This window comes from Moschus berezovskii, chromosome 6 (genome assembly GCF_049115385.1).
Source record: "Moschus berezovskii isolate FMDL1 chromosome 6, NW_MosBer_1.0, whole genome shotgun sequence".
Classification (NCBI taxonomy): domain Eukaryota; kingdom Metazoa; phylum Chordata; class Mammalia; order Artiodactyla; family Moschidae; genus Moschus; species Moschus berezovskii.
In genome coordinates this window covers 19,416,468-19,430,337 of record NC_142465.1, presented here as the reverse complement: position 1 = coordinate 19,430,337, position 13,870 = coordinate 19,416,468, and the positions used below count along the sequence as shown (strand labels likewise).

Genomic DNA, 13,870 nt, shown 5'->3' with positions numbered 1-13,870 from the left:
CCATGCAGAAACAAGGGGAAACAGTCAAAAAAGACCAGATAATATTAGCGTAGTCACTAAGCATCGTCAAGGACCTTTTGCTCCTTCTCAGGTGCTGCAGATAATCTTCCGAGCCATAACTTGGGAGCTGTCTTACATCTTACAGAAACTGAAACCCCCACTAGGTGGAGGAGTTAACTACACGATGAGCAGACTGGCCACGACAAAAGCTGCCACAGTTCTGAGAAGTAGCCTCAAAGAAATGGAAGCACAGTGACCCTGGAACTGAAGATAAAGTGTACCTAAAACAATCTAAATGATGCTGATCAGACCACCTATGACCAATTTCAAGATACTGTCAGAGCTGACTGTGCTATCTCTGCACGTAGCCCGCTCCCTCAGACTATGCAAGCTCTTGCCCACTGATTGTCAGCTGGGGGGAGTCGGCCTTTGGACGGAGGTCCACCTCCCCCTCCCCTAGTTGCTGGCATCCAAAATAAAGCAAACTTCCCTTCCCACCAGCTTGGCCTCTTTATTGGCTTTTGAGCAGTGAGCAGCTGGCCTGAGTTAGGTCACGTTATTATAGGAGAAAAATCCTCTTGCTGAGAATTTATTCATTTGCTAACAAATGCTTACTAATGCTCAGCAGGCCTGGTGCCCAACCTTGGGAATTCAACTGTGAAAAGGAAAGGCAAAATCTCTGTCCTCACAAAGATTATACATTTGGGTGGGGGTGAAAAATTATATACAAATAAACAAATAAATGGCTATATAACTTCAAGTTACGACATGTGTTTTGCTGATGCCTACTGGCCAAAGACCACAGAAAGCACACTCCCACAAAATTGAGTTTGCCGGTGCTAGAAACCTCATTCAATGGAAAATCATGGGATCCCAATAAGAGGGTATATGTATGGGCCCTAGTGGCTCAGACGGTAAAGAATCTGCCTGCAGTGCAGGAGACCCAGGTTCAGTCCCTGGGTTGGGAAGATCCTCTGGAGAAGAGAATGGCAACCCATTCCAGTATTCTTGCCTGGAGAATTCCATGGATAGAGGAGCCTGGAGGGCTATAGTCCATGGGGTCGCAAAGAGTCGGGCACGACTGAGGTACTAACACATTTTTATACAGGATTTAGACTTGTGATTTGAGGAGTAATCTGAAAGTGTGGTTTTACTCTGCTTTGGGTGTTTTCAGAAAATGAGGGTAATTTTTTTACTAGATATGATGGTGGTTTTAAGCTAGAGGTAGAAAAATAGAGCTTAGTTAAAGTGGCCTCTATGAAATTATGTGGAAAGGAAGATGTTTGATCATTTCTGTGGTTTGTGGTGTTCTTGTTTTTGATTTTGCTCAGACACAATTACAGAGCGGTCTTGTTTATTGTCTTTCGCCATCAGGGTTAGAATGACCCTGTCTGAAGTTTTATACTATGAAATCATTTAACAGGAGAGCACCATAGCCTCGCTGCTGGTGCCAGGACAACTCCCAGTTGATTGCTGTCAGTGACTGCTTTTCTTTTCTTTTCTTTTTCACATATGAAGAAAAATAAAGTAAGTTAGATGAAATGAGATGGAACACATTCAGGGAAGTATGGCCGTGGACAAATAAAGAAAGCTAGATGGATGTTGACTCAGGGGTAAAGGTTATTTAAGAAAAGTCCTTACTGTATGCATATCACATATGCAGAGATCTAAATGATGTGAAAAATAAACTATGAGAAGGTCCAGAGAAGACCGTAACAATTAAAATAATGGTTGAGGCCTAGCAAGGAGGCTGAAAAATGCAGTGCCTGAAATAAGTTAGAAATACATTTCTCTTTCAAGTAACAGTCTGGTTGATCCAGGGTGGTGAGGCAGATTTGGTCCACAGCATTGTTAAAGGATTTAAGCTCTATCAATCAATGTCATCTTCAAGAGAATGGTATTCATTTGTGTGGTTGAAATAAATTCACATTTAAGACAAAAAATAAAAAAGAATCAAAATAAGGAAAAAGTCAAAGTTCAGGGAATGAAGTTTCTCTTTATCATAGATGCACAAGTTATATTTTTACATTTTTTCTACCCATTATCTGTTGGCTCTAACTTAGGCATTCCTATGAAAAGGGAGGCTTCTCTTTTAGTGGGTGTCCTATGTACAGGGAAAAAAGGTTTTTAACCAGAAGTGCTTTCCAGAAAAGAAGTTTCAGTATCTGTAAAGGCTCTGGAGCAGAACAAACTGGATACGTTAAAGGAATGACAAGAAGGCCAGTGTGACCAGAGGAAGTGAAGCTGCTCCGGCGTGTCAGACTCTTTGCCACCCTTTGGACTGTAGCCCCTCAGGCTCCTCCTCCCATGGGATTTTCCAAGCAGAGTACTGGAGTGGGTTGCCATTTCCTTCTCCTGGATATCTTCCCAACCCAGGGATTGAACCCAGGTCTCCTGCATTGCAGGCAGATGCTTTACTGTCTGAGCCACCGGGGAAGCCCTGAGACCAGAGGAGGATGAGTGGAATTCAATAGAGTAGACAAATACCAGAGCAGTTCAGGCCTTTCATGACAAAATTTGATTTTATTCAAAGTGAAATGGAAAGACATTGTGGGGGTTGAGAAGAGACATATGGCATAATCTTATTAATATTTTTAAAACCTTATTCTGCTATATGGATGTAGATAAATAGAGAGACAATGGGAAAGTGGCTAGGAAGAAATTGTCACAGTCCTGCGAGAGGGGGTTAAGCCTATAGGAGGGAGTGCTCTCAACTAAAGGACATGGAGTTCTCAAAACTCCTCAATTCCAGAATAACTCAAAACCTGGTTATCTTCCTTCATAGATGACTATGGGACTTGGTTGCCGTGCTGTAAATAGAGGTCCTCATAGGCCACCTGTCAAAGCAGGCGTCTAGGAGACCACTGTTAATGGTGGGCTAGAAGGACTATGAGGGTTTATGAGACCATAACTACAGTCTTAAAGGAAAGTTATGAGGAGTTATTTAAAGTATTCCTTTTGCCTCAAAAACGTTCTCCTAAGTGGGAAACGTATTAGTCACATAAATTCCTCAGTGAGGTTAAAAATAAATGAATGTGAGGGGGAAGAGTGGATAAGGGTAACTATTCTAATGGAAGTAAATTTGCCAAGAAACATAGTTCTGACGGCTGTTGTCCTTTTATTTAGCTATTAAGTTCATTCAACAGAAAAAACAAATTCAGTCTCAGATCATTCATTAATATAAGCATAATTAACAATAATTCATTAATCATTCTTTGAAGATGGTCCTATTTTACTTCTATTACCTTCCCTTTAGCTGAGATTAATGAATGAGTCTTAGAAAAGAGCATGGGTTTCAGTTCAATAAAACATTCAAATAATAAAACAGGTATTAATTTGTTCTGGGTTAATGACAGGTAGACTAGACTTTGCGGTAAAACTGTTCTAATTTCTTTTAATTTGGTTTAGAATGGCAAACATTTTAACTGTTTCAACAACCCATTAAGTGCTTTGCAAAATGACAAAACATTCTATGTGACTTAATTAATATCTACTCCAATTATACACAACACTTCATGCTCAAGATCTAGATTTATTTGAAAACATTTAGTCCAATTTATAGTAATGCAGAAAAAATCACATCTAATAAACCACAACTGTAGAAGAGACAAAATAACTGTGCTCTGTCACATTTCCACACAAATAGAATTTGACATTTCATTAAAAGAAATCACAATCACATGTAAATAAAATATTTATCCGCTCAGTAGTAGTAAGAACCTCTTTTGAGTATGTAGGGTCTTCTGGGTTTATTCTCATACAGCTGCCGTTTCAGAATGTAAGGAATTTTTCTCTTTATCACTTCTTCCTTTTCGTTTTTGTCATTTCCAGCATCAAGAATGTCTTCCTGAATCAACTGCAAGATAGACAGAATATGAATCAAACTTACATGCATAAAGTCTTCCATTTCAAAGCATTTCATCTAGCTTTTATCTCCTTTGCATTCAGACAGTAAGACATATGTGGATGATGTGGTTCACAGCAATTAAGTGTTTTGCTTGAGGACAAGTACATATCAGGTGGCTGAGAGGATGGAAACATGATTCTTCTTATTCTCTGCTCAGTGTTCTTCCTAGTTCATCAAGCTAGCTTTAAACTTTTTTTTTAATTTGTCAAGGCCATATTACTACCTCCAAATGAAAAAAATGCACTTAATGTTACTTTCAGTATTTTTCTTCAATGTATGATAGATTAAAAGATGGAAATATATCATAAGTCACAACAAATATAGAGATCTGAATTTAGTGAACCAAGTTTGTCCTCAAGGTCAATAGAAATTTATATTCCATTGTTAATTAATGATTTGAATTGAAAGCCATTCTAGAGATCCATTTCTCAGTCATTGAGGAATGCTTGTTCTGCCTCCTTGCTCAGCTGTTTTAGAATTAACATATGTGAAGGCTCTGTTTAAGTGTTAAAGATCTTTAGTTTGTGCTGCTTTAATTAATCATTAAAATCAAGTTCACATTCAAAAACTCAACGGAGTTAATCTTCATGTAGAATCTTGCCTAACATCTCATTGAACACACTGTATTCTAAAATTAGTTCCAAACACTTTTTCAGATATTACTGCTCTGATTCAAAATGTTCAACCAGCACAAAATATTTAGAAACTCTTCCCAGAGTTTTGCACATTATTTACAAAAGATTTTTAAACAAATCAATGCTAATGCTCAAGATAAGAATTATATTCATATTTGTGATTGTTTTCTAAACTTTGGAGTGAGTATAACTAGTACTAATAGGAGACTAAGTTTTTAATCATAGTCTGTATGCATTGAATCGTATCACAAATACTTTATTTCAACCCACAGCTATTCAATTTCAGTGAAGGAAAAGCAGCTCAAACAATCTAGTTCCTTAATCTTTTGTTTCTCTGTACACATAGTCTGTAATTACTTGTACCACACTCTGAATAATATTATCATTTCATTTTAAATCACTCTATAACATTTCAAATAGCAAAAGTTTTAATCTTATGTGCACCTGATTTTTGTGTATTATAGTTTATTGAGGGATTTTTTCCTGAATAAAGAGCACATAATTTACATTTCCCAATTTTCCATGTTTTATTGATATAATATTTCAAAGAGAAAATCATTTAACTGGAATTGAAATTAGAAGATAAACAGTCCAGCAAGAAAAATTAAAACCAGTTTTTTCATTTTATTTTAATCTGGAAAATATTTTTTTTGTTTACAAGTTAGAATAAATACTAGAAGTTCTGCACTGCATTTCCTCTTTTCTACAGGGTATGTCTGTGATAGCATGTTATAGAGGTGGTTATATTAGCATGAAAGGCACCCTCAGACCCTCAGATCCCCGATGTTGGTGTAAGCCCAGAACATGAAACATGAAGTAAATTTCTCTTATGGGTTAATCTGGAAGAAATGTTTCCCTTGTTGGGAAACATAAATTTTCTTAAAGCATTTTCATCTTCCTTTTCTCCTCCAAATATTTTCAAACCAAAGGTGGTGCATCACCAGTGTAGTATTTTTTTCTTAATTTTAATTTCACTTTTTAATTTTAACTGGAGGAGAATCGCTTTATGATGTTGTATTGGTTTCTGCCATACAACAACGCAAATCAGCCCTAAGTACACACATGTACCCTCTCCCTTTAGATCCTCCGCCCACCCACCACCACCCCACCCCTCCAGGCCATCACAGAGCACTGGCTGCACTCCCCGTGTTATATACCAGTTTCCCACTGGATATCTATTTTACACATGTGGTGTATAATATACGTCCATTCCTTCATTGTAGTTTTGTATAGTGAAATATGGCTTTATTAGCCATAGGGACTCTAATTCAGCTTCTAAGGATGATCAAAATCCACAATCCACACATTCAATTAAAATAGAAATAGAAGTATAAGTGGAAATATATTTATATATATATTCTTATCATTCTGGTTTTATTTACCTAATATTTTCAAATAAGAATGAAATCTTTTGTGTTCTGTGTTTACTTATAAACAGACACACAGGACTTAGTGTTTCTAAGAAAACATTTTGAGTTTCCTAAATTTCTTCAGTATGCCACTACCACCACCAACGCAAAAAGTTGCCTAAGCATGCCATCCACAATAAAAGCATGTGGATCAAATCTGCCTGAAGATAGATCCCCATCTAGAGACCAAAGAAAAGATATTTTGCTAAACTTCAAATATTTGCGAAACACTTTGAAGATCTGAAGGAATGTTAACCTCAACACATGGGTTATTCTTCCTTAATATTTGTAAGTCTTCCTGTTATGATAATTATCAGGATTAAAACAATCAGTATAAATGAGAGTTAACTAGTATAACCATAACCATATTCATATTTTGCTTTTGTTTTACCTCCCAGTGTTGAAAGGCCCTGCTGTGACAGATTTTTCGAAGCTGGTATATCGTCAACATTGCTTCCAAGCTAAAACCATCTAAGGCAGCAGGGTATTTCCTTCTTGTAATAAGCTCCTCCTCATGAAACTCTCCTGTTTCCTCAGCTTGGCTGTTCAGGTTATTTATAAGACTGCAGACATTCAGCAGGCTCATTTTCCAAGAGGGAACACTTGCCTTACTGATCTGAAATGTAGAAAGAAATAGCAATTGTAATTAACCTTGTGTTGTATGTGTTAGAAATAAATTTCTACTGTGCTAAGCCATTACCTTTTAGGATCTAACTGTTACTCTAGCCTAACGCTGTTATTAACTTAGTAACTTCATATCACAAAATTGAATAGCTCCAAATACTTCATATCCTCTATTTAACAACGGCAATAAAGCTAACGCACATAAACACAGACATACACAAGCAAAGCAAGAAAGAAAATAGAAATTACAGTAAGTAGAAATGCATAAATATATATGTATACATCACAGGTGAAAATATTAAAATACCACTGTCTTTATTATACTTCAGGCTAGTGTCTAATGGAACAACAACTATGATGATATTAATAAATATTGGCAATTATAATATTGTGAGACCACAAATCTATTCCACACATTAATAGTTGTCATAGGTAGCATCAAAGCTGACTGATTTATTTATCTGAAAATTATAATATTTTCTTAAAATAACTATCCTTTTCTAATAAGACCCTGTATGAAATCATTATTACCATAGTAAACAACCTTCTCATTTGTCAATTTTAGGAGAAGCTAAATGTGAAATAACATAAAAATTAATAAACCTCAAAGGACACAGATGAAGAAAAGCATAAATCAATTGGGCAAGAATAAATATTAAACTCAAAAGAAAATATAATGTCCAAAATTTGATCCAAGTCCATATGATAGAAAAGCATATAGTAAAGTGTGCATTTGAAGTCCTTGAGACAGTTGGCTCAGGGGAAATCTGGATTTAGATCTAGTTATAATTTTTATTGATATAATATAGCCTAACAATATCTAGATGGGTTAAATATGAGTAAAAATCAAAATATGTAAATATATAGAATTTATTTTATAAATTTGGAAAAATATTGTTAAGCAAATAGCCAAACCAGAATCCACAAAGAAAAAGGTAATTTTACACACATAAATTTATAAATTATCTCTAGAAAACTAACAGCCTGAACTAAAATCAAAAGCAAGATATAGTGTAAAAGCAGTCATAAAATGCTAATATACTTAACACAGGAGGAGCTCTTCAGAAACAAACTGGGGAATACTCCATAAAAAAATATTAAACCTCAGGCAAATAATATGAGCAGACAGGCACAGAATCACTCATCAAAGAAGAAATATGTAACAGAAATATGTGGAATGACATTCAGCTTGGCTACTAGCAAATCAAGGACCCTAAAAGTATAAGTACACTCAAAGTACTTAAGGTATGGAGAAACAACACTCTCTTTTCTAAATATTTGTTGGTCTGAGTAAATGCTGCAATAACTTCTTGAAAAGTGATTTTAGGAATATGTATTAAAATTGTAAATGTGCGTACCCTTTGATTAAGATTTTATCCTAGGGACATGAAAACCTCTAAGTACAAAGATATTCACTATCATGTTTTCAACCAGTTTGGAAACCCTTTCACCTATGCCCCTTGAACATGACTATTAGCCTGTTGCTTCCATTTTTCAGCCCTGGGAAACTGAAGAGGCAACATGCTCCATTGTGTGGCAGCAGCACCATATATCTTGCCAATTAAGGCAATGCTACAATTTTATACTCAGAAAGCTCTTTAGAGATCGTCTGAATATTTTCCTTAGAACACTAGCTTTGTACTCACTGTTTTTCAAAAGGAGTTTTGTTGTCAAGTAAATTAGAAAACTTGAGTTTAAAGGAAACTTAAAAACTTCTTGAATTTAGTATCCCCAGAAATTTTTGCTTGCAAATATTCATTAAAACTTTTCAGTGTGTGTGTATGTTAGTCACTCAGTCATGTCTGACTGCTTGCAGCCCCATGGACTGCAGCCAGCCAGGCTCCTCTGTCCATGAAATTTTCCAGGCAAGAATACTGGAGTGGGTTGCCATTCCCTTCTCCAGGGGATCTTCCCCACGCAGGGATCAGACCCAGGTATCCTGCATTGCAGGCACATTCTTTACCCTCTGAACACCCAGGGAAGCCAACTTTTCAATGGTGCCAACATAATATCCAATGTTCCTCAAACTAATTAGCCACAGAATGCTTTATTCATAAATTATTTGTCAGGACTTGTGTTGTCTGATTAATTTTTGGTTGCGAAAACAGTAAAGCATCTTGTTCCCTTCTGCCAGTTAAAACAGTCACTATAACACTTAGTAGTACTATTAATATCACCTTAGCCCCGTTATACTCTGGAAGCACAGCAGAGAGAGCACTTTGGACCATACGTGTCTAAATTTGAGAACATTTCTTGTGAGGTTCACATAGTTTACTCAAGAAAATGACAAAGACTCTTTGATGAAATCTGAGTCAGGGTCCCCTGAACCTTCTCTTCCTGATGAGGTCCCGAACTTGGTTTTTGTCCTTCATCCAACTGAGTCCAATTTTAGCAAGGATCCTTCAGAGTCAAGTTCGTAAAAATGCCTCACTGTTGGTTTCTGATCATCCTAGAATTCTGCTGAGTAGTCTAGCAAGAATCCTCCTAGATTTAAGAGTTTCCTTTTAGTAATTTTCCGTACACTGACCCTTCCACCTCCCACTCCAACCCTGCTCCTTGGCTATAAATCCATACTTGTCTTTGTTGTATTTGGAGTTGAACTTGACCTTTCTGCATACTGTGGATAGTTCTCTTTCTTAATGAAACTATACCAAAGCACTAGGATCGGTAATGAAGAGAAATGTATTGTGAGAAAAAATTCCTTTATCTTCCACTTCTTGTCAAACTTTGCCGTTTCTCTTGACTTTCTGTTGCTACATTTCAGTGTCTAAACAGTTTTACTTTAAAATTGAAACTGCTCACATATTTTACCTTTAGAGTGGAAAGAGGAAAGCTAGAGTTTTCGGAAGCTTTTAATAATGGAATTATTAATACTACTACTAATTAATAAATAATCTTAATAATACCATCCTTTTAAAAATTGAAATATAGTAATTTGCTTAAAATTGTCAAAAGTTTAGAGTTTTTATTTCCATAGAATACCCACACCAAACATGAATTGAATCAGAGAGAAATAAGTGGTAGTAGTTTTATACAAAGCAAGAAATGAGCTTTTTGTTCCCATTTTAGCACCAAAATTGGGATAATTATGCTTTTGAGTGCTTCCTCATTGTAGTCTGTATTTTACTTATTTCAAAGAGGCAATGGGATTCAAATTTCCTTCCATGATCTGTTTTAGAGATATATTCCATAAGTGAATGAAAGAGAAATATATTATTGTCTACACTTTTGCTATGTATTTTTCTTAAGAATAAAACTAAACCACACCATATACTAGAATTGCTTTTCCCTTGCAATATCTTCATCAGGGAAGGAATCATAACCACTCCCATGTTTTTGCAAAGTAGCTAGCGCTCCCCAAACCATAACACTCTTTGTAGATTATTTAGGACCTTTATTTATCAATTTAAACTTGAAATCATAAAGGTAAAATCTCTACCAAGACACTAAGGCATACTAATCTGCTTCATTATTCAAATTAGACTACTGACTTCACTTGTCTTCCTATTTATGAGTTGAAGTGATTGTAGTCATGGCTATTTTGATTGAATATTAAACAAAGGATCCATTTTCTTAAATATACTTGGTCACTGAGTTTTAATGACTAAATAAAATTTGATCATTTGTGATAGGAAGTCAAACAAGTTACGGTAGAATTTGGTTTCAATGTGTTCAACTTTTATAGATCTGGGAAATTGTGGAAATACCCAAATGTCTTTCTTTTAAGGACCATAGTAGAAAATATGTCTGTTAGCTTTCAGATAGTAATGCCTCACCCTCTTAAACACACACATGAATGGGTATTTCCCCTTCACGTCCACTACTGAACATAATTTTAATTATATGCTAGAGGTATTGCCCTGGATATCTGCCCAGTATATCTTTCATCATCTAATTAGGGAAGACCTGAGGTGACAGGAGGAATTCTGAACATCTACTTTCGTATCACAGCCTATGTGGAATGTGGAGTCCTCAACTTTGGGACCCATGTTACAACAGTGATTACACAGGGTTACTGCCTCACTTCAAAATATGTTTTTGATTTTTGGTTTTGTTTTGGAGAAACATCCTTTGGTTGGGAATCTGTTCTGTAACCCTACATTTAGATATATTCTGATTATTTTATTCTGGGTAAATCAAAATTGTGTAGTAGCGTGGTACCTGGGTATACTCTAATTGAGTTTTATTCTTAGGTATAGGCTGGAACCTAAAAACCTTGTTTTCAAGACCCCAAGAGAGAAATAATAAGGTCCAGTACAAAGTTTTATCTGCTTCAGTACAAACAATAAGCAGGTTCCAATAACATTTCTGTTATGGGGAGAATTTAAATCCAGAGGAGGACTTCATGTAAACGTCCCACTCCAATATTCTTGCCTGGTAAATCTCATGGACAGAAGAGCCTGGCAGGCTACAGTCTATGGGTCACAAAAGAATTGGACATGACTTAGCAACTAATCAACAACAACTAGGAGATCATAAACTCCCACCCCAACATTTAAAAATGAGGATACAAAGGCAAGCAATGTTAACCAGCCCCCTTGCTTAAGATCAAATTGTTCACAAGTCACAGTTGCAGGCTTAGATCTCCAGGTTTCTGTTTGTTGTCTTAGATCTTTACTTTCTGTCACATTTCTTTTATGGATTTCACGAGCTTTCATTCTTAATTTAGGAACTCCATTTCACTCTCCGCAATATCAAAACAAAAGGCAAAAATGTCACTTAATTTTCATTTATGTATTTAACTTGAAGTCAGTGTATCTTTCTTCATATACAATGTGATTGAAATGGAGAGAGGATTTCCACATAAATAATATGTGACTACTTAATTAAATTTGCAACGTAGTGATTGATATCACTAAACTTCTGTCCCTGTCACATCGATACCCTTAAGTCCTTTGAACTTAAGGAAAACTTTCCCCCAAAAGGAAATGCCTCCCAATGAGCTTTTCAGTCTCAATGGGAAGCTATTACTATAGGAAGAAGACACTATGTTTATAACAAGAGTTCATATGTTTTCAGTCTTTGTTTAGAAAGAAAGAAAAAGTTACCTTTGATGTATGCATATTGGTCAATAAATCTGTTTCTAACGCTTTCATTTCCTCTTCTGAATCTGAGTAAAATCAAAACCACGTGTTTACTATATAACCACATATCATATAATTATAACTTGAATACTTAAGATTAATCTCATAAAACTTCGTCTTAGAAGTTTATTGTCTTTGCTATGTATTTATTTTCCTTATAATAATATTTTAAAAATTATAGTTTTATTTTAGGCTAACAGAATAGAACAATAGAAGCACTTTTAAAAAAATAGGTACATGATTTTATGCCGAGAGCTCTTGATGATTTGGAGTTGCTTAATCTCTGAATCTCAGGATAATAAAACCTGATTATATTACAAAGATGTCATCAAATATGCTGGTTAATTTTTACTGACAATAGTTTACATACATAGAATACAAACATATTGATATTTTCAAAGCAACATAATGAAAAGGTAAGTATAAGACTTCTTTTAAAAAGAAAACCAAAGGAAGTTACTTATTGGTAATTTTGGAATAAGAAAGACACTGAGATTTATTTTATTTGAGTTGCTATTTTACAAAACACACTTTGAAAGATTTATTTCTCTATATTAAACAAGGATTTAGAATTATGTATACTTGGCAATTTCATCACAGGCTATTAAAAGATCATTTAAGCAAAAGTAAAGATGTCCACCAAAACATGTACAAGAGTGTTGAAAATGGACTTCTGATATTATTTAGAGCATCCTTTCAGTTTCCACTAATGAATATTTCTCAGAGAAGAAAAACTTAGAAAATACATAAGGTAATAGCAATAAAATTACAGGACACTATAATGAAAATCAGAGCAGAAATCTGAATTAAACATTTCAGTGTCATATTTATGACATTACAGTATAAAACAGGTTAAATGATTTTTGCTACACTTATCCCTTGTTTTTTTTTCACCTTGATGTGACCATTCAATTATTTTTCAAACATTAATTGAAGCATATTGCAATCATTATATTTCATATTGCTCTCTAAAATTTGAAATTTATTTTCAAGGTAAGCTATTGATAGATATCTAGATGTATGATTTCTTAATTATCACATGCAAAATACACTATAGGGAAATAATTTTTATCAATATAAGAATAATATTATTCTAGTTACATTATATATTAACTTAAATGACATGCAAGAAAATAGAGAAATTCATAATATATCTACTTGTCACAGAAAAAGTAACTTAAAATATATTCTTAAAAAAGCTTGGCTTTTTTTTTGTATTTTCCTAGAAATCATTTTCTACAAATAATGCTTTATTCAGTTGATTCATTAAACATCAATATTCATTTTATCTTAATACACACACAATGAAGAAAATAATTTTTGAGAGGGAGAAACCACCATGTCTTAAGAGAATGAATGAAGATGATATAAAACATTTCAAATAGAATAAGTTTGAATTATGGTTTGCATTTTGACAGGCACCACTTCTGTACTTTTCATTAGATCAGCTTGATTTAAGTTTTACATATTTTTTTCCCTAATGATTACATTGCAAGCAGGAACATGAAGTGTCTTATTGAAATCCCTTTTACTACCTAGCAAATTTAAAAAGGGAAAGGAAAATTTTCAGTTCTTGTAATCATAAAGACAGAGAAAGAAAATATCCAGTTTCTATCACTAAAAAACAAATCAGAATAAGGGAGAAACTCTTCTCCCCAGATACATTAGCCTTAGTAACAACGCATTGCAAAAACAGAAAAAGATATCATTTCAGGGAGTTGTGAAATGCAGCTGAGCTTACCTGAGCACAGACTCCAGGAGCTGAAAGCCAGGAGTATCATGCACACCAGCTGGATGTTCATTCCTGCCATCATCTTGAGCCTTCTAGCAAGCCAAGTTCATAAACGTCAGGGACAGGCTGAAGGGGGCTCTCCAGCAGTTCCTTCTGCCTTCAGCTGACTTTGGAAGTACTGAACTATGAGAGAGGCTTTGACCAGTCCCTATATATATATGCAGGAGATGATGTCATGGGTGTGCAGAGATTATCTCTTCAGGATGCACCCTTCATCTTCAACCCACCCCACTTCCTCCTCCCCTTTTCCTTTGTCCCCTCACACCTCACCCCCACTTCTGAACCTCCAGGAACAGTGACATCTTCCCTAATTGCCACTGCTGCTCCAGGTGAATGACGCACAGGAGTCATTCACAAGCAATTCCATACAGAGCACACTGGAAAAGAACTTCCAGTACTATTCTTTCCCCCATTTCCTC

General features: G+C 35.2%; 1 protein-coding gene across 1 annotated transcript; it reads right to left on the bottom strand.

Annotated features, from left to right (window-relative positions):
- Positions 1-3,367: 3,367 nt before the first annotated feature.
- On the bottom strand, positions 3,368-13,546 carry NTS (neurotensin). The gene is made up of 4 exons (XM_055396390.2): positions 13,401-13,546; positions 11,624-11,685; positions 6,343-6,567; positions 3,368-3,856 (listed from the first exon to the last, which is right to left on the bottom strand). Exons 1-4 carry the CDS (start codon positions 13,471-13,473, stop codon positions 3,704-3,706), a joined length of 513 nt encoding a protein of 170 aa, XP_055252365.1. The 5' UTR covers positions 13,474-13,546; the 3' UTR covers positions 3,368-3,703.
- Between the last annotated feature and the right edge of the window lie 324 nt (positions 13,547-13,870).